Source organism: Colletotrichum karsti (genome assembly GCF_011947395.1).
Source record: "Colletotrichum karsti strain CkLH20 chromosome Unknown Scaffold1, whole genome shotgun sequence".
In the NCBI taxonomy this organism is placed as follows: Eukaryota; Fungi; Ascomycota; class Sordariomycetes; order Glomerellales; family Glomerellaceae; genus Colletotrichum; species Colletotrichum karsti.
In genome coordinates this window covers 1,341,967-1,361,698 of record NW_024065901.1, presented here as the reverse complement: position 1 = coordinate 1,361,698, position 19,732 = coordinate 1,341,967, and the positions used below count along the sequence as shown (strand labels likewise).

At 52.1% G+C, this 19,732-nt stretch overlaps 6 protein-coding genes across 6 annotated transcripts; 4 read left to right on the top strand and 2 right to left on the bottom strand.

Annotated features, from left to right (window-relative positions):
• Nucleotides 1-953: 953 nt before the first annotated feature.
• CkaCkLH20_00309 (tol-like protein) lies at nucleotides 954-7,034 on the bottom strand (the record flags this gene model as incomplete). The annotated part of the gene is made up of 4 exons (XM_038883029.1): nucleotides 954-1,725; nucleotides 4,117-4,778; nucleotides 4,845-5,346; nucleotides 6,901-7,034. The coding sequence occupies 4 exons, from the start codon at nucleotides 7,032-7,034 to the stop codon at nucleotides 954-956; spliced, it is 2,070 nt and encodes a 689-aa protein (XP_038751734.1).
• A 1,613-nt stretch (nucleotides 7,035-8,647) lies between these two features.
• Nucleotides 8,648-10,232, top strand: CkaCkLH20_00308 (protein kinase domain-containing protein; the record flags this gene model as incomplete). The annotated part of the gene is made up of 3 exons (XM_038883028.1): nucleotides 8,648-8,816; nucleotides 8,862-9,946; nucleotides 10,029-10,232. The coding sequence occupies 3 exons, from the start codon at nucleotides 8,648-8,650 to the stop codon at nucleotides 10,230-10,232; spliced, it is 1,458 nt and encodes a 485-aa protein (XP_038751733.1).
• Nucleotides 10,233-11,194: 962 nt separating this feature from the next.
• On the top strand, nucleotides 11,195-12,313 carry CkaCkLH20_00307 (mandelate racemase muconate lactonizing protein; the record flags this gene model as incomplete). Its single annotated transcript, XM_038883027.1, has 1 exon — nucleotides 11,195-12,313. One exon carries the CDS (start codon nucleotides 11,195-11,197, stop codon nucleotides 12,311-12,313), a length of 1,119 nt encoding a protein of 372 aa, XP_038751732.1.
• Nucleotides 12,314-13,649: 1,336 nt separating this feature from the next.
• Nucleotides 13,650-14,814, top strand: CkaCkLH20_00306 (putative alcohol dehydrogenase; the record flags this gene model as incomplete). Its single annotated transcript, XM_038883026.1, has 3 exons — nucleotides 13,650-14,166; nucleotides 14,219-14,576; nucleotides 14,640-14,814. 3 exons carry the CDS (start codon nucleotides 13,650-13,652, stop codon nucleotides 14,812-14,814), a joined length of 1,050 nt encoding a protein of 349 aa, XP_038751731.1.
• Nucleotides 14,815-15,089: 275 nt separating this feature from the next.
• Nucleotides 15,090-16,551, bottom strand: CkaCkLH20_00305 (cytidine and deoxycytidylate deaminase zinc-binding region; the record flags this gene model as incomplete). The annotated part of the gene is made up of 2 exons (XM_038883025.1): nucleotides 15,090-15,146; nucleotides 15,196-16,551. The coding sequence occupies 2 exons, from the start codon at nucleotides 16,549-16,551 to the stop codon at nucleotides 15,090-15,092; spliced, it is 1,413 nt and encodes a 470-aa protein (XP_038751730.1).
• An 819-nt stretch (nucleotides 16,552-17,370) lies between these two features.
• On the top strand, nucleotides 17,371-19,645 carry CkaCkLH20_00304 (uncharacterized protein; the record flags this gene model as incomplete). Its single annotated transcript, XM_038883024.1, has 4 exons — nucleotides 17,371-17,567; nucleotides 17,617-17,743; nucleotides 17,802-19,133; nucleotides 19,181-19,645. The coding sequence occupies 4 exons, from the start codon at nucleotides 17,371-17,373 to the stop codon at nucleotides 19,643-19,645; spliced, it is 2,121 nt and encodes a 706-aa protein (XP_038751729.1).
• Nucleotides 19,646-19,732: the final 87 nt, after the last annotated feature.

The window sequence follows — 19,732 nt, the reverse complement described above, 5'->3', positions numbered from 1 at the left end:
TGTACGCCGAATAAGCGAGTATCGGCAACAAGCACGACCTCTAAAGGTTCAAGTGACAAGAAGGCATCTACAATTCGGCATGATGGACTTGTAGAAACCTGTTCTGGAACACCGACCCCATCCGTGGGTGGCACGCCAAGCCCGCGAACTGCAGCGTCTCGATAACTCAAGGGCGCTACAATTTGAGGGACTGGTGAGCTGAGTCCGAGATGAACCCACGTCTTTCCGTTATAGGGAATCTGTAGAGCTCTGCAAAACTCTGCTGCACAATGTCTATCGGCAAACTCCAGAGTTGTGGTGTTGTCTGTTTGTTTTCGCCGCACAAGTGATAAGCCTCGGGGCATCCGAAGCCTCACATACTCAGAATTATCTGGAAGATATGGGCGACTGAATATGGGATTATGCCATTGTGTTTGCAGCCATTGTGCGTATTCAGGTGAGGTGGTAACAAGTACAAGCTCCAGGGGCTCAAGTGAAAGAAAAGCATAACTAACAGCGTTAGGAAACCATTTTTGGAAGTTGGCAATGATGGATTGCTGGCTTGACTGTGCCATGGGGAAAGAACTATTGTTGGCGCTATATGCAAGCGTTTACTTTATTGAAAACGGACCACGGGACCCTAAGATGTATTTAAGTCGAATGTATACCTGACCCCGATCGACAGGATGGTTTGGGCAGCGAGTTGGGCTCCAGGCATCACGTCATTGGTTATGTTGTGAAACCACACTTCCAGCATTTCATCTTGGCAAACGCAGTAGATACATCCGTCGAAGGTGTCATTGGACGATAAACACTATAAGAAGACTAGGACGTGTCAAGTTGATGATGTTTCCGCGCCGGCTTTCGACCGGAGGAATAAAAACAAACTAGGCGCAAGAAGGAATTTTAAGTATTTCCTAGTCAATGAGAGATGTCCGTACACAAACTGACTTGAGGAATCTCCCACGAACATTTCAGCGAACAAGGCCTCTGTTACCGGTTCCTTCCAATGTAATGCACTTTCCAGGCATATAACCAACTCCTAAACGAGTGAACAACTTCTGGCCCTGCTCCGTGGCACCTGGTATGCTAAGAACAACTAGAACGTAGTGTCTCTTCTCTCCCGCCGGCTTGTCTTGCTTTTCTTTAGCAATTACAACACACATAGGCCCTTGCCTATCGGAGGTGGCTCTGCGATTGGGATTATCGTATATGAACCTAATATCTCCCGTCTTGCGTCCTGGGGCACCAGCCACGTCAAAGGGTCTCACGACGACTTTCAAGTGGGAAGGATTGTACCCATCACTTCCACCTCCGGTGACTGACCATGGCGGCTCTATTTCGTTCTGCTCCCATTCCATTTGCTGGAAGGGCGGGTCGAGGTAGTCGATTCCACCTTCATGTGCCATCCAAGACCAAGTGGGAGCAGCAGACTCTGGGCTTGACGTGAAGTCAATTGGCTTCAACGAAGTCTCCTCTTCTCCGCGCTGCCAAAGGAGACTTCGATGGAACAGTCCGTGTCCGGGCCCGTCGTCAAAGATGCCGAATCCGCCTTTGGTCCAGTATGCCTTGCGAAGCCGGTTTTCTAGGCCAGCAATTGCAATTGGGCGGTCCTGAATGTGCGTGAACTCAAGCTGAGAGTATCTTCGGTACAGATCCTGGAAATAGCGGATCTTGATGGCCCGTGAATTCTCTCTCATTGCCTTTTCAGGGAATCTTGGATCTCCCAAGAATTCGGCCATATTACTGTGGGTTGAATTGTCAGAATCAAGAGGAGAAAACGATCAGGGAAGAAGTTCAAAATACTTTTGCATCCTGGCCAATGTTTCACATCTGACGCCTTTTCCGCATTCAAAATATGTCTGAGCATCCGTGAAGTATATGGTTCTCCGCGCCAAGGCACGTTCCTGAAGAACCCAGCCACGGCGGTTTAGCGCGCCGTCCAGGACATGGCGACCAAAATCGTCAATCGCCTCGCAGATGTAAATGGAATCTCCTTTTCCTTGTGGGATATTGATGAAGCGCCGTTGAGGTCTCTCCCGGAGAAATCCTTCAAGCTGGTTCGATGCACGACTTGCCGCAATAACACAATAAGCGCAACTGAAGACGTCCTCCATGCGTTTGGCTTCGGTGCTGAAGTCACCACCATCTCCTTGGATGATACATAAGGAGTCAATCCATAGATACCGAATTCCAAGACGACGACTGATTGTAATGGCATCTCGGAATGTCTTTGGCAAATCTTCGTCAGGGATAGCTCGCTTGAAAGATGCGAGGTCGTGACCTCTCGCATCCTGTAGACGAGTGCAGAAAGGACGATGTTTCTCGGTATCCCCCCAGCGGTGAGAGAGAGCAACATATCGATTGTCGCCCGGGATTCCGCCAGAAGTCTCAACCAGACGCAGGGCTGGTACATTCGCTGTCCCAAGATCCATTAGTCGAGTGGGTAGCCTCGTACTGCCAGTAAACCTGCAGCCCATGTGATTGCTGTCGCATTCATGAAGCCATCGCTGGAGTATTTGCGACGATAAGTCTGAGTCGGGGTGAGGAAGTTGTGGAAGTCCAATCTGCAATCCGGAATTCGGATAGGAGGTCCCTGAAAAACATCACAACGTATGTCAGGACATGCGTTGTTGAATCGCTAAAGACCTATAGTACGCGAGTTTGACTCACCGGGATTCCTCAAAATTGAAAGGACTGCCTGAGACTGGACCCCCCGGATCTTGATGGTTGACTCCACTCTCTCAAAAGAAGCAATGTTGCCAGGCTTCTTTCCTTCTGACGACTGGAAGACCTGCCAGAGCAGCTTGCATAGGTCACAAGACCTCGAATCTTGATGCAACTTATCTGGATTCTTCTCAATGTTGAAACCAGGCTCCCAGAACCTCCGTTGGCTGCAACCAGAGCAAAGATTGGCAGGGGTGGAGGATTCAGGGGCGAGAAGAGCAGGCCCTACAAGAGATGCAAAGTCGCTAGCAAAATCATTGTCGACAGGAAATGTCCAACCTTCGAGCTGTTGTCGGTTAGTCGTATGCAAAAGCCTTGTTGACATACAGGGTGACGACTCACTGGCTAATAACATGAGGATTGGTAAGTTCAATGTTTACTTTAGTCATGAGTGAATGCAAGAGTACATCTCGCGTTACGTACGGGCTTGGTACAGGTCGGTCAGAGATCTCGCTATAGTTTAGGGGTTGGAGGAAGCTTACAAGCTATTCATAAAGTGTTACCAGAACTGATCAGCTAGATAGCTGGATGGTACATGTGCGTTCGTGTGTCTTGTGTCTTACCGTCTTTTCTTGTCAGTATACGTCTGATTTGCATCATTCTACGTTATGGCAGTGCCTACATACTAAAAGTATAAGAGTTAGCTGTTATCTTGGGCAAAAGGTGAAAGCATCCACTTACGTTCTGAAACAATTCTGTGTTAAAATTTGCTCGGATCGGGTGTTTGTATGTTGTTACTGAAAGAAGAGGACGGGAGGTAAGACATACGTTCTGCTTCGTCGTGAGCATCATGTTAGCAGCAGCCATGTTTCCATTGAACATACTCTTGCGGATGTTGTTGGTGGAACCAAATGCTGCACATTCAAACCTGAAGGTGTTTGATTTGCGTTCGAGCTCGAGACAGCCATTTCAGGGTGCAGCATTGACGGCTTCGGTGGTGGATGAACGACAGCAGATAGCTCCTGGGCTGTACTCGTCAGTAGGAAGTTTCTGGATTTGTTTACCTTTTCCAGGATATCATCCATTGCCCTCTCAAACTCGACGGATGTCGCCCTGCTCCGCACATTCCCGCCCTCCAAGCTGGGTGGGGTAAGCGAAGTTGGTTTCGATTTGACTCGACTCATTGTTGTGAGTCGGCGATCTGGAAGACGAAAAACAAGAAGCTTCTCTTCGACAAGTCTGAGTAGAGCGCCGATTGCTGAGTCTCGCTTGCACTCTGGATGCTGGTTTCTCATGTGGGATATCCAGTGAACAACCTGTGGATGGAGCACAGGTTCTGGGGATTGGCCATTGGTACTCGGATTATTGATGTAGTAAGACACTGGCTTCTTCGGGTCGTGATTTGGCCCTTTGAGGTCATTGTAAAATCGCTGCAACTGGTCATTGCCATACAGTATCCAAATGACCCACTCGACAACGATGCATCCCATGGACCAAATGTCGTACAGGCGCGATCTGGGCTGCTGACCAAAAGCTGGCTCTGCCTCTGGCGCCTCATATAAAATGGTACCATAAGTAGTTGCGGTCAAGCGGGAACGGTCTTGAGTGCGAACAACGTGCCGCTTCGCCAACCCCATATCTGCAATCTTGAGACATCGGTCTTCTCCAGCATCCTGACGGTTCTGTGAAAACCATAGAAGGTTCTCAGGTTTCAAGTCTCCATGCCTGATGGAAGTTGCGGCTCCATCCAAGAGGTACTCATCGGCAACATTTTCCGTTTTGACGTGTGGTAGGTCGTCGGGTACGTCCTCTGAACTGTCATCAAGTCCGAAGTAATGCAGCTGACGAAGAGCGACGGCTAGACCTCGGATCTGTACAACAGCTTCTTTCACAAGATGCTGCGTCGGTTTCTGATGGCTCTTGGCTTCCCAATAATCTCTGAGGCTTCCGCCATCAGCCCATGGGAAGAGAAGGTAGCGGTTGTCGCTCCTCTCAATAGCAGCTAAGCACTCAATGATATGGCGATTTTTGAGTTTCTTGACCATCTTCAAGACACCAACTTCAGCCAGCCACGCTCTTTCCAAAGCACTTTCTTGCACGGTACTTTCGGTCCGGATCTCTTTGATGGCAATCTTCACAAAGAGCAGATCAGTTACAGGTCATCAAAGTCTCGACTTGTTGCTGTGAAATGTACTCACCTCTTCGAAAGAGTAATCGGTGTGTGATGGCTGTACCTTGACACGATAGACTTTACCAAAAGCCCCCTCCTTTGGCCTTTCGCTCAATACTCGGGTGAAGGGCAGGATTTCCCCGGGCCGTATCTTGTATGTAAAGGTACCGGAATCCATGACGAGAGCTAGTAGTTTCCATTGAGCGGGAGGAAAGTAATCGGTCATCTCTGATCTCTCCCAGAGGCCCTTGATGCTGTCATCGGGGAAGGCACTGGAATCTGTCCAGGGAAGCTGGCTATCGTCGAAGCCATGAAGTTGGAACAGGCGCATGGAATCGCGCAGTTCAGCAGAACCTCGAACGAACTGGCTACTGAGTGTGATCAGAAAGAGCTTTGGAGCAGCTTTGAGGATCCACTCAGTAAACTCGCTATCGGGATCATTCGACTGTAGACCCAGTTCATCTGCGATGGCTTTCCGCGTGACAAGACCTTGAATGCAATCTTGAGGCAGATACTTCAAGTTCTCGCCGCTTTCAGGGGGGAAGTTGCTTGTCACACATTTGCTTCGAATTTTCGACCGCAAACCTTTAGACGGTGGTTCTTGTGGCGGCATTTTTCCTTTCGAGACCAGGATTGGCAGCACAGCCTGCAGGACGTTCTTGATAATTCAATTTTCCCACTGTCGGACGGCCTCAATGACCATGCGAGGCTTGGGGAGGCTATAGAAAGAAACTTGAAAGTCCAGAAAAGTTCAATTTCGCAAACACCATGAAACAAAAAAGCGGATTGGGCGTGGGAACTATTTGGTCTTCCCAGGTCGGGAAACAGATCAATAGCTCTTGCTGCCATCCCGCCTCTCTCGATATTGAGACAGACAATCGCTCGTTGACATGCATAGTGTCGTGCATATGTACGGTGACAGTGGCTTGACGCAACCGCGAAGGTCTGTCCGGATTAAAAGGATTGCATCGTAAGCTGAGACAACATCAACCCAGCTTTGGCGGCAGTTCGTCACGTTGTCCATCGCGCGGGAAGTTCGCCAAGATAGCCTGCTGCGAAGCGCAGTATTTGTATCAAGGATGGGCCAACCCTCAAGAAGTAACGGCGGATTGATCAGCTGTTCTATTTCCAATGCAGGATTTCATACTTCAGCAGCTCATCCTGTTCAGGGAGAAGTGTCGTAGCCTGCTGAGTACATGTATATTGAAATGAATGTTCATACCAAGGTTGAATGATGTAGCAATCTGGGATGAAGGCTGCAAGAATATGCAGTTTGGTAATCAATCGCAACACTATTTACCTGCATTTTCAGCTGCCCAGCAAATGCATCTCTACTAGTGGAGGATCATCATGCGGCTGTGAGGCCTTTTTGTAGTCATGGGGTTACACAAGGTCGGAGAAGCCTACAGGAGCCAGACAGCGTTCGATCGTCGATGTCTCCTTCCACACGCAAAATCAGGCTGAATCTCACGGTATTGATCGCTCGATTTTTAGGGATTGTATTGTAGTCTTCTCTTGGTTTACATATCCATCCATCCGTTCTCGATGAAGGCTGGGTAGCATTGGGCCAGCCACACCAACATAAGCGCCGGTGCAATACCCAGCCTTGACAATAATCTTGCTCCAATGGTACAGCCTGATGGTACTTCGGGTGCATGGATAGACCGAACACGAAGGGAGAAGAGAAGCAGAAGTATTGAGGAAGGGGGGGGGGGGGCAATTTATTATCAAAGTTCAGTCCGTGAGACGTTCCCAGTCATTGCTTGCTGAGAGAGGATGGCATCTAGCCAAACCAGTGACGCGAACAACGATGGTCTAGTCACATTTATCTTTAGTGCGTGGAGACGTCTCGGTAAATTTCAACAACTGTCATCGACGACAGAGAGCGATCTCATCCTAGACTGCGTGGTCAGCAACGTGTTGACACAAAAACAAGCGGAGTGCACCGACCAACGAAAGTTCCCTCGGGGCTCGTATGGAATAGGTATTATGCATCATCTTCGGTGCGGGTCCAACTGTTAGCTAGATTTCCAATGAGATAACTAGGAGGAATGCTCACTTCCACGTCGTATGCTCCAGCAAACCTGGTGTCCAGCATCAGGACGAGTTTCGCAGGATCCATGTTTCTTCCCGCAATCTCTTGCCTAGGGTTGACACTCGGAGAAGAGGTCTTCCGACTCAGAGGGGTGGCCTTGCTTAGAACTGTTGGCTGGCTCATTTTTGAAGAGGCTGAACTACTGATGTAAGGATGAAAACTGCAACGAGTGGAATTTGATGCAGAAAAGGTTGTTGGTGGTGTTCTTTTGATGCTTTCTTGTTCTGGGTTGCTATCTAGACTCCGCGACGGCGTCTACTATATATATTACACAAGACCTTGAAGCTACATGCTATGGTAGTTTTTGAAAGTCTTTGCCATTGTGCTATTTCTAGATCAAACAGAATCCATCCGCGTGGCTGCACTTTTTACACTTCGTGTTGTCAGGCGCCACCGAGAATGATATGGTGGCTTTCAGCGGCGCTGAAAAGCTCCAGGGCACAATCAAGTGTTGGGATCAAGGCAGACAGCCTGGTCTCACACTAGGTATTCGATACAAGTGGCTTGCTGTGCCACTGAACTTCGCTGGATGGTATGGTCGGCCTTCTTTCGCCCGGCAAGGGAGGGAGGGAGCCCACCCTCCACGTCTGTAAATGGTAAAGCCGCGTGTTCAGCTCCAAGACATCGTCCGGCCGCCTCGATTAGACATGATAGGCTGCCTTGCCGCAATATCTAGGCGTTTTCAGATGAGGCTACTGGGCTCCAACTGACAATAAAACACGTAGCATGGAGCTAGCTGCCGCCATCAATATTCCATCGTCGCCGGTTCTTACTGATATTGTACGCAAGCGGCGACGCGCTCCATCATGCCGGACGATTGCGAGTTGCACGCCTCAATCCACGTTATCACACCCGAAACTTCGTCAATTGGAATTACGGAGCCCAATGAACAACTTGCCGATGACGATTCCAGAGACGATAGGACCGCACCGTCAACCCCGCCTCAGGGGTCACCAAGGCGTGGGAGCCCAAGGCCTCTCGGCCTCATATCGCCACAAACATGGCCCAAATATTATGGGGAAGAAACGGCCTCCGAGGAACGAAAGACAGAGATAGACGAACTGGATGATTGGTTGGTGAAACAAGTAAGCGCTACATGTACTCACGCTACGCGTAGGCGGCTGTGGACCTGCACCACTAAGATCCAATAGGGCCAGAAGCAAGAGGAACGACGCTCACGTAGCAACACTCCATCCCTTGGAGTGAGAGACGCGACGGACACAAACTCCTCCTTTCTCACATCAGGCGCTCGACGTAGTGCAACTTTGCAGCAAGCTCCGTCGGTCGTTTCTGATGCAGGGGATCAAGAATGGAAGAGGCGCGAAGGCCATAAACAAGCAGCAAGTCGACAGGCAATTTATTCTCAACCGGAAAATTCCACTCCTCAGAACCAAAAGTCTGACAAGCCGGGACGCAATCGTCCTCACAAACACCAACTCCAAGCTCAGCTTCGGAGAGCATGCCAAGGAATCAGCAATCCGATGAGCAACGGATACGAAAGGACTTTTCTGCCAAAAAAACAGTTATATGCCCTCATCAATCCAGAATCGGTTGCCTGCGAATTGGCCAAGCAGTCGGGGCGTAACAAAGACGATGCTGCTATTAGAGAAGTTGCCAATCTTGTGTGTACAGACCAGACGAAGCCACTCCCTGGGGGAATTGTCAAAACTCTCTCCTATCGTCCAATCTTTGCCATATTGGTTTTTATTGAGGAGCCAAGCAGCATCGAACTTTTCATGAAGGATGGCGTCAGCGATCTTGATCTTCCGCTTGTGGAAAATGAGGATCCTGACTTACATGACCCAGGCGACAACAGTTTATATCGAGCGAACGAGAAACGCGAGCGTCAGGGAAAGCCACTGAACTGTTGCGAGCACTGGGGCCCGGAGAGAAGAAAGCAGTTCTGTGAGTATCAATGGATGCTACTATCTCCCTTCTTCTGTCGCTCAGCCTACAATCACGTCAACCACTACACCCTTAAGGACCACCACCTCCTGCCATTCATCAAATACGGTTCAGGTTTATCCGACGGCGCAAACATCCACAAGGTTCATGGCGGGTTCTCGCAAGTCTTTTTTGTGCATATCCACCCAGAGCACCATGAATTCGACGACGACGACCTGGATGCCGAGCGGGGATTTGCTGTGAAGCAACTGACAGACGAAGGCCATCATGCGAATGAAAAGTTCAAGAAAGAAGTCAACATGCTGAAGAAGTTCACGGGGGACGGGGCCCATTCACATGTGGTGTCTGTCCTAGCGACGTACGAACAGTTTGGGAGATTTCATCTAATCTTTCACCGAGCCAACGGAGACTTATTCAATTATTGGAAACGAATTTGCCCGTCTCCAAAGTTTGATTATGCTACCGTTGTCTGGGTGGCCAAACAGCTTGCGGGACTGGCGGACGGCCTTTACCGCTTTCATAGGCATTACACGACTCCCAAGACCTCAGAGGCAGACCAATCATCGGAAGACACCAATGAGAAGGACCACAAGAACCGGCCCAAGGACATATTTGAAGAAAACATTCTGACAGGAACGAAATGTACTCGATTCCAGGGTGATCAATTACCTCACACAACCAACAAGGCGGCCCGTCCGACTCAAGAAGACTTGATAACGCAGTACGGCCGTCACGGTGACCTCAAGCCGGAGAACCTTCTCTGGTTCCCACACAGAGGCGACGAGAAAGGAATTCTGAAGATAATCGACTTTGGCCAAGCAGAACTTCACTCGGAGAACAGCAAAACGTATCGTCAGAGCCGTGGCATTGATACCTTGACTTACCGACCACCGGAGGGTGAGATACAGCCGCTGATGATGCGTCAGTCCAGTGATATATGGTCGCTTGGCTGTATCTATCTTGAGTTCGTCACTTGGATGTTCGATGGGGCCGAAGGCGTGCAATCGTTCAAGACTTCGCGGCTATCATATGATCCCCATCTTCGTATGAAGTCAGATAAGTTCTTCGAATGTGTGACAGTGAGTGGATTTGAACATGACGGCGCTCAGTTGAAGCATTCTGTCTCAAAGGTAAGTCTTGTCTTGTAATATGAAGGTCTTCATATACCTGAGCAGTGCCTGATCAGTTTGTGCTGACATTTGTTTAACCCAGCACATCGAGGATCTGGCATCACGTGCAGACTGCTCAGAATACTTCAAAGACGTTCTCGGATTGATTCGCGACATGCTTGTCATTGAGCCAAGCGAGGATCATCCACCTCCTAACCGACGCAAATGCTGTGGAGAGGTGCGCAACTTCCTCGAAAAGGCATACGAGAAGTGTCTTAAGACAAGATCTTACGCGATGGGTGGTTGAGAAGCCAGGCTCTAGGCGCGTTTTGCAGGCCTTTTCAAAGGTATTCCGTTATGTAACCTTGGTGCTTTGTACACATTTAAGTCGACTATCAAGTTTGATGTTCTTCAAACCCGCACGGCTTCAGGAAAGAATTTGGAGACAGATAGAAGGCGTTCGATTTAGGTGGTTTTATCTCAGAGATTCAGGCGTTAGCTGGGTTCTGTCCGATTTCTCTTAACTGCGGTCAGCCGTAGATACTCATTATTCGCTGATCACCTACAAATCAGTAACCCTTCATGAAGCTGCAAAACAATTGCAATTCACCGCGCATCACAGTCCAGCTGCACTCATTTTCTGTTTCGACCTATTCGACATCTTGCCATAGTAGCCCACCGAGTACAGTCAGGCAGCAAAAGCCACCAGTCCTTTCTTGATTGTTCCCCGGCGGTCGCCGAGCCCGGCCCGGTGGTGGGGCCGGTCCGTGCCGATACTAACCTATGCAACCGAAGTTATGCTTGCGAATCCAGTAATCTTCGTTTTCGCGATCATGCGCAATCCTCGTAATTATTCCCTATGATGTGGAAAGCGCGTGTTGCTTCTTCCAGGCTCGGCTTGATCATGGCTTCACCCGATCCTTGCAAACGAAGTTGTTGTTAATGTGAGGGGTTGCGGGGTGATGATTCCGTTTGGGGAAGTAGAAATGAGAACCTGTCGGTGTTTCACCAACCACGACAGTTCCTGTATGTTGATGTGGTAAGAATACTCGCAAGATAGCGGCATCACGAATCGTTTGAACACTTTTTGTAACTTGCAGATAGTACTATTGTCAGAGCCAAGGTCGGATGCAGGAAGCTAGAAGCCGAAGTGTTGCTGCGAGTTCGGCATCAATGACTTGGCCCCTCCAGAACTTATAAAGTATACCAAAGCCGGGAATTGTACATCCTGGCTTTACTCTTCAAGTCTACCTAAATCAACAAGTCAAGATGTCTGAACTCAAGATCACCAAGATTGACGTCTTCCAAGTCGACCTCCCCTACTCGGGAGGCCGCTACCTCCTCTCCGGCGGCCGCGAATACACCAGCTTCGACGCCACCATCGTCCGCATAACAACAAACACCGGCCTCGAGGGCTGGGGCGAAAGCACCCCCTTTGGCTCGACCTACGTCGCCGCCCACGGCCTCGGCGTCCGGGCCGGCATCGCCGAGATCGCGCCCAAGCTCATCGGCATGGACCCCCGCAAGGTCGACCGCATCAACGACGCCATGGACGAGGCCCTCGTCGGCCACTTACACGCAAAGACGCCCATTGACGTCGCCTGTTGGGACATCTTTGGCAAGTCCGTTGGGCTCCCGGTGTGCGAGCTCCTGGGTGGTCGGACGGATGTCAAGTTGCCGCTGATTTCGTCGATCTATGTGGGCGAGCCGGAGGAGATGCGAGCGCGTGTTGAGGTGCACAGGAAGAAGGGGTATGTGGGACACTCGGTTAAGATCTCGGGTGATGACCCCGTCACCGACGCGGCGAGGATCGCGGCGTCTCTGGCGGATAGGCAGCCGGGCGAGTTCTTCCTTGTTGATGCGAATGCGGGCTTGACGGTTGAGATTGCCCTCCGGATGCTGAGACTCCTGCCCGCCGGGTTGGACTTCGTCCTGGAGGCTCCCTGTGCGACCGCGCGAGAGTGCCAGTCCTTAAGGAAGAGGACTGACATCCCCATCATCTACGACGAGCTCGCCACGGACGAGGCCTCTATCGTTGACCTCATCGCCAACGACGCCGCGGAGGGTATCGGCTACAAGATCTCCAAGAACGGCGGGTTGACTCGCGGGCGTCGGCAGCGGGATATCTGCCTCGCTGCGGGATACACTTTCAGCGTCCAAGAGACTACGGGATCGGACGTCGCGTTTGCTGCGATTGTGCACTTGGCGCAGACTGTGCCGGAGCGGAACCTAAGGTGCATCCTGGGTTCTCCGGATATGGTCACGGTCAAGACTGCGGACGGGGATTTCAAGACGGTCAACGGCCGTGTCACTGCGCCGAGCGCGCCCGGTCTTGGGATCACGCCTCGGTTGGAGGTTTTGGGCAAGCCGGTTGCGAGCTACGCTTAGAACTACATCGTAGATGGTGTTGTGTTGAGGAATATAGAGGATGTTTTGCTGCTAATTACGTAGGGAATTGGTTCCGTGACCTGTCCACACACACGGGCAGCTTACACAGTCATGAGCCCTGAAGACTTATCGCCAATGATACGTGCGTGTAAATTTACCATTGTTCCTAGATGACAAAAGCCCTTCTCCTCTCTAAATTATCCATCTCAATTTTGTGTTCCTCAATGCAAGGTAGCAAGCAGATCTTTCAGGCTCTTATTATTCAATATCCTCAAGTCAACTGGCCCCTCTGTATCAATTGCGTGACAAGAACATCTGATTAGCGCGGGGTAATTACAGTGGTGCTGAGCGTCAACGACTCAGCTCCGAACAACTAAGAATTGGAGCAACACAGAACCTTGGGGCCCCCCACGATTCATGCAGCTTAAACCTGATCTGGCAAAGACAATGAGAACACAAGAGTTTCACCCCGCGAAGTTGTCTCCAGACATGACCTAGAATCGTTTCTCGGGAGGCTCTCATAGAGGGGTATGCGGGGCAGCAGTTCCCTGTCGGCAGTGTCAGAGGCTCTAACACCCCGATTCCGTATCGGAGGAGTCGTTCGACACTGGGTGAATTCTTACCAGTCGGAGCTGCCTTCAAAGAAGGATTTCAAATCATCTCCTTTGCAGCTTTGTAACCTCTCTAGCACGCGAATGACCGTGTATTTTGGACCAAGTAGGCAATCCGGGTCCTCGGGGCCGACGCCCTTGGGTTGCCCAATATTTCCCGACGTCAGAAGTTGCCAATCCGCGCCCTTCAACCATAGAAATGATGCTGGAAGGATTGACGGTTGACGGTTTGTCTGGCTCAGAATGTTGCCAAGCAATGTCGTGCTCAGGGCGTCTGATACAATCTCTGCCATGGACGTCATGGTAAGAAAAATCTACAGTTGAGGTTATCATTCCATTCGATGCCACTCGACAGCTCCCGTCCTGGTAATAATACCACAAGCAGTGCAAGAGACCTTCTAAAAGCCTGTGGGCTGTGGCGACAGGTACCCCGCATGTGAGAGCTAGGGGTGCTGTTCGATCTCATCTTGAGTTCAACGTCACCCACTTCCGATCCCTGTCAGTCAGCTTGCCTCAATCATAACTGTCAGTCTTGAAAAGGGCGTACGTCTGGGTTGCCATGGATGCCGGATGTGTATATAAGTCACGATTGTGACCCCTTCATAGAGCCGTCAGGGTAATAGTAGTTCACAAACATCACTTCACTTTCCGACCTCATCCCGATCCCTGTCACTCAAGCACCTTTAGCTCACTCACTACCAAACTCAACAACAACAACCAACACCATGACCGCAAACCTCCCAACCCACCGCCGGGCCTGGCGCCGAACAGACGACTACACCCCGGGAACGCCCAAAGTAAACCTCGTCACGGAACCGCTGCCCCTGCCCCTCGCCCCGACTCAGGTCCTGATCAAAGTGCACGCCGTCGCCCTCAACTACCGCGACGCCAACATCGCCAACGGCGGCAACCCGTGGCCCGTGATCCCGCACGGCGTCCTCGGCAACGACGCCGCGGGCGAGGTCCTCGCCGTCGGCGACAAGGTCAAGGTCCTCCGCGTCGGCGACCGCGTCAGCCCCATCACGGACACCGAGTTCGTGACGGGTCGGGAGCCGGGCCGGTCGTGGCTCGCTGCGAATGAGGACGGCGTTCTTGCGGATCATCTCGTGTTTGACGAGCACCTCATCGCCAAGATCCCGGACCACTTGGACTGGATCAACTGCGCGATCTTGCCGTGCGCGGGCACGACTGCGTGGTCTGCTATTAAGGGGCTTACTATCGGCCAGAGTGTTTTCATTCAAGGTATGATGAGAACAGTGGCATCACTTTTATGATATGATCTGATAAATGATAGGAACGGGCGGTGTTGCCATGTTTGCGCTCAAGCTCGCCCAGGCCGCGGGACTAAAGGTCATCCTGAGCTCGTCGAGCGACGAGAAGATCAAGAAGATCCAAGATTCCTTCCCCTCCGCGCCCATCTACGGCGTCAATTACAAGAAGACGCCCAACTGGGAGGAGGAAGTGCTCAAGCTCACGGACGGAGTCGGCGTGGATCTCACGGTCGACAACGGAGGCTCTACGTCCCTCGTCAAGAGCGTCTTGTGCACGCGGCGCGGTGGTACTGTCAGCCAGGTCGGGTACTTGGGCGGACAGGACCCGTCCCAGCTGAAGGAGTTTGTTTCCTCCATCATTGACCGGAGGACGAACGTCAGGTAAGCGCGAATCCGAGAACCCGAATCGGCTGCAGCGAAAGCATCGGCTAACGTGTGTGACAGAGGCATCAACGCCGGATCAAGGCTCGATATGGAAGACATGAACGCGGCTATTTCGGCGACGGGTCTTAAGTTTGATGATATCATCGATACTGTATACGACTTTGAACAGGCCGAGGAGGCACTTCAGTATATCTGGGAAGGCAAGCAAGTTGGAAAGTTGGTGCTGAAGCTTTAGACCTACATAGACAATATGGAAGTAAGGATATACGGGAGGAGAATAGTAATGAAAGTACAACAAAGCTTCTTCAGATTGCTAAGGATCGTTTCATCGTGATGGAATGGAAGTTGAAAAAAAGCCAGGGTAAGGCTAAGCGGGTTCGAGAGTTGTTCCCGCGGTGAGTGGTAGTTGCCCACCTGTCGGGGTCAGTCTATGCATTTGTGTGGCAAGCCTGGCCCATCAAGGTTCTCTGCTCCTAGAGCTAATATATAGGAAATGCCCATTTCCTACACCTAACTCATGTACTTGTTCCTGTCCAGATTCTCCAAGTGGATCAATCCATTTGGAGGCTACGCATCTGTCAGCACTGCTTCTGTCAAAGTAAATTTTCCGACTTACCGGAATGTACTGCCTCAACTTCACGCCCGCCTGGTGGAAGACCGCTGCCGTCTGATCATCCATGCTGTATCCCTGAGCGTAGACAACCTCGTTGATTCCAACCTGGCAGATCTTGATACTGCAGGTAAGGCAAGGACAAGTGTCACAGTACAGCACGGCGCCATCTCTAATACGTTCCCGGCCGGCCTCGAGAAGCGCGTTCTCCTCGGCGTGGATACACAAGCACGTAGCCAGTCCGACGCCGGAGGAGTTGCCGGAGTTACAACGCGAGCATCCGCCGTCAGAACAGTTCTGAAGTCCACGGGGGGTGCCGTTGTAGCCGGTGGAAATCACACGCTTCTCGCGACCGACCAGAACCGCACCAACACGACGCTTCATGCAGTTGGAGCGCAGCGAGGCGAGAGTCGCGAGGGACATGAAGTAGGCATCCCAGCTGGGGCGCAGGCGCACCGGGTCCGCGAGGTTAAGTTTGCCAAGGGTAGCGTAAAGGTGGGCGAGCGAGGAGGAGGTGTTGAGAAGACGGACCGTAGCGCGGGAGATGAGGGGCTGAAGGCCTTCTTGGGGATCGTAGAGATGGGTGTCGGAAGCAAGAGCAAAAGACTCGATGGTGCAGTGAGGGTTGTGAAGGGCGCGGAAGCGGGCGTGACGCACGGTCAGGGGCGCGTCAACCGAGACCAGCATGAAGAAAGGGCGACGGGAGAGCTGATCGAGGATGGCCTCGTTGTGGACGTCGGTCATGACGAAGCGTTCTTGCCAGCGGGTGGTAACGTAATCCAGGAGACCATCGGCGGAGGAGAAGCCGAGCTCTGCTGAGTTGGAGCCCCAGCTGAGCGAATTGTTGTTACCGTTGACGGACGGGGGGCGCGGTGGTTCTCTCACGGAAATGCCGTTCACGGTGTTGATGGTGAGGGCATTCTCATGATTCGGGTGAGGGCAATCTCCCTTCCAATGACCTCTTTGCCGGCAGTTGTAGCAGATGGCATCCTTGGTGTTCTTCTTCTTCTTGTTCTTGCCCCTCCTACCTTGCTCGTCGGCGTCAGTGATGGATGGAGCAAATTCGGGCTCCATCACGGGCTCCGGCTCAGGGGACATGCCGAAGATGGGGGCCCGAGATTCGGTGTAGGCCGGAGTGTCAGTGCGAGGGGTTCCTCCATTGCGAGGAGTGCCATTCCGGGAAATCTCATCACGAGGGGGTGGCTCATAGACTGGATGGTCATAGGAAGGCGTCTCATAGCGCCCGGGGGGTTCGTAACGGGCAGGTGTCACGAAACGATCATCGCGAGTCGGCTTCTCGTCGTGATAAGGCTTCTCCTCGCGAAAAGGCTGTTCGGCCGAGGGCGTGTCCAGGCGGAGCAGTTTGAAGCCATGATGCTCGACGAGGTACTGGGCCACCGTCTTCTTGCCAGAACAGATGCCTATCGTAAGGTGTTAGGGATAACTCCATTTCGTGTGAGGAGGCCCAAGTTGAGGCTTTGAGGGGCTGGTGGTGACTTACCGCCACAGATTCCGATGAGCATCTTGGCTAGGGTATATGTGCACTTCCGCCGCGCAATTAAGTTTATAAGCTGTAGTATTTCGACGGCAGGAAGTAGATACAAAAACGACGGGTGGTGAGATGTAACTGTGGGCTTTGCAGGGCTGCTAGTGCATGTGCAAGCTCTGCAATAACCCGGCAACAAGTGTCCAATTGAAAAGTCGGGTTCTCATCGCGAACCCAATTCACCCAACGCGTCCCGCTTTCCGTCGCGTAAAGCACCCTCACCGATGGCAGGGGTCGGCTGAATTTACCCCGCGCCTCTACCATATCGGAGCCGATGTTTAGCCGGCGGGACCTGCAGCTCCAGGATGCCCGCTTTCACAGTACCTACGCTGTATTTGGAGAGGGCATGACACAATAACCCCGTGGCACAGAGCTCCCCCACCTTTGTCCAGCTGACGGAGGGTAGACAGGTCCGTCACTGCCTGAACAGCTACCTTGTCAGACGTCCATCTATCTCCTTCCGCGACGAGCTCTTCTCTTCCAGGTTGACTCTTTCATAGAGGATTGTCCATGTGATTACTAAAGAAGGCGTGCTCGGCTGCCCGTACTTTTCGCTTCCCTCAACTCTCCAAACCGTCATCTCCGACACTCATCATCGTATTCCTGGAACGTTGTCTGTGTATTCACCCGCGGCGATGGCAGCCATTCAATATGTGCCATTCTCCTCGGAGATCGAACTTCCCTTCTACGCCGCCCTATTCTCCTCCAAGCTCGAACATGACAAGTTGGACGACTCAGCGCGTAGAGTCCTGGGCCAATACACCCCGCTGCCGGCTGAGCCGGCTCAGAGCTGCAAGATGACCATCCTCGGCAACGCCCTGACGGCCGACCAGTAAGCCTTGCTCTTCGGCTGGTGTCGCTGCTCACGTTGGCCAGCTCAGGACTGATGGAGAAAGCAGGACCAACGACGAGCACGTCCGCGGTGAGGGTTGGATCAAGGTCTTCAATACGATCGAGGACTTCAAGAATGCCGACAAGTCCGCCATGTTGCAGCTTGCTGCACGACACGTAAGTTGGATGCACCTTTTGGAGACCAGCGCGGCTGCGTACTGACTTGGCACCACAGATCTGGGATGCCATCAACGACGGCTCGATTTATTCCGTTCCCTCGCTCCTCTCGTCCTTCACGATCCTCTCCTACGCAGACTTAAAGAAGTATCGATTTACATACTGGTTCGCTTTTCCTGCCCTACACTCAGACCCCCAGTGGAAGCGAACTGGTCCGGTTGGCCGTCTGGATCCGAAGGAAAGCACTGCGTTGGTTGATTGCGTAGGCACATGGGCGGCGAACCGCGACAAACGCCAGAATGGATTCTTCCTCGCCAAGAAGGTCCGCGGCGCAGACGTCAGTGATCTCGACAAAGACGCTAACAGCGACCTGCATGATCTCAACGACACGTTTGGTTACATCTGGGAGGTTGCCAACCTAGGAGACTTTGAGAACGGCTTTTTCGACGGCGTCGCAGAGGAGGACCGATACGTCTCGTTTGTTGACCCGTCGACATACCCCGAGAACCCTTCCTGGCCTTTGCGAAACCTTCTCTTGCTCATTCGTCAGCGATTCCGCTTGACCAAGGTGCAGATCCTCTGCTATCGTGAGATGAGAGCGAGCAGGCATGCTGCCCGAAGCATCATCTTACCCCTGGAGATGGAGCCTGTCGAACCGCTTGCGATCGCCGAGATGCCCAAAGTTACTGGCTGGGAAAGGGACGCGGAGAGCAAGCTCCGATCGAGAGTCGCAAACCTCGGCGAATACATGGACCCGACTCGGCTCGCTGACCAGTCTGTGGATCTGAACCTGAAGCTGATGAAGTGGCGCATCTCACCAAACCTGGATTTGGATGTCATAAAGAACAGTAAATGTCTCCTACTGGGAGCAGGTACTCTGGGAAGCTACGTATCGCGGAATCTCATGGGCTGGGGAGTACGAAAGATCACTTTCGTGGACTACGGCCGAGTCTCCTACTCGAATCCCGTGCGCCAGCCTCTCTTCAACTTTGCAGATTGCTTAGAAGGCGGCAAGTCCAAGGCAATCCGTGCAGCCGAGGCTTTGAAAGAGATTTATCCTGGAGTTGAAAGCGAGGGGCATGCATTGTCCGTTCCGATGCTCGGCCATTCATTTACAGACGAGTCGAAGACCAGAAGCGACTTTGAGAAGCTGAAGAATCTTATCGACGAGCACGACGCCGTTTTCCTCTTGATGGACAGCCGGGAGTCCAGATGGCTTCCAAGTGTTATCGGCAAGGCGGCGGGCAAGATTGTGCTGAACGCTGCTCTGGGTTTCGATTCTTTTGTAGTCATGCGACACGGAGCTGAGCCAGCGAATGTTCAATCCGACGACAAGGAGCGTGCGACACTGGGATGCTACTTCTGCAACGATGTGGTTGCTCCCGCCAACGTGAGTATCTGTCGCCTACGTGAAGCATCTGTACTAACTTTATTTAGTCGCAAAAGGACCAGACACTCGACCAGCAGTGCACCGTTACTAGGCCAGGTGTAGCGCCCATCGCTTCAGCATCGCTCGTTGAGCTGTTCGCAAGCCTGCTCCAGCATCCTCTGAAGCATCATGCCGGAGCACCCAACACACATGACGATGAAAAGGATCCGGTTGATCATGCACTTGGTCTGGTTCCTCACACCATCCGTGGAAACGTGCACAACTTCAGCAACAAGGTGATACGGGGCCAGTCATACCCAAGCTGCAGTGCCTGCAGCCCTGCAATTCTAGATGCTTACAGGAAGGACGGCTGGGGCTTCGTCAAGAAAGCACTGGAAGACAAGGACTTTGTGGCAGAGCTTTCGGGGCTGGCAGAGGTTCAGCGTGAAGCGGAGCGGCGTATGGCGGCAATGGTGGAGGAATGGGGAGAAGAGGAAGAAGGCGCCGAGGAGGGGGATGGCGAGCTTCTTTGATGACGCAGATGGAATTCATTCATATGGCGACACGGAGTTATTCACGAGTATTGGCGTTCTGAAATCTCGAGGTGAATGGGCTACAAG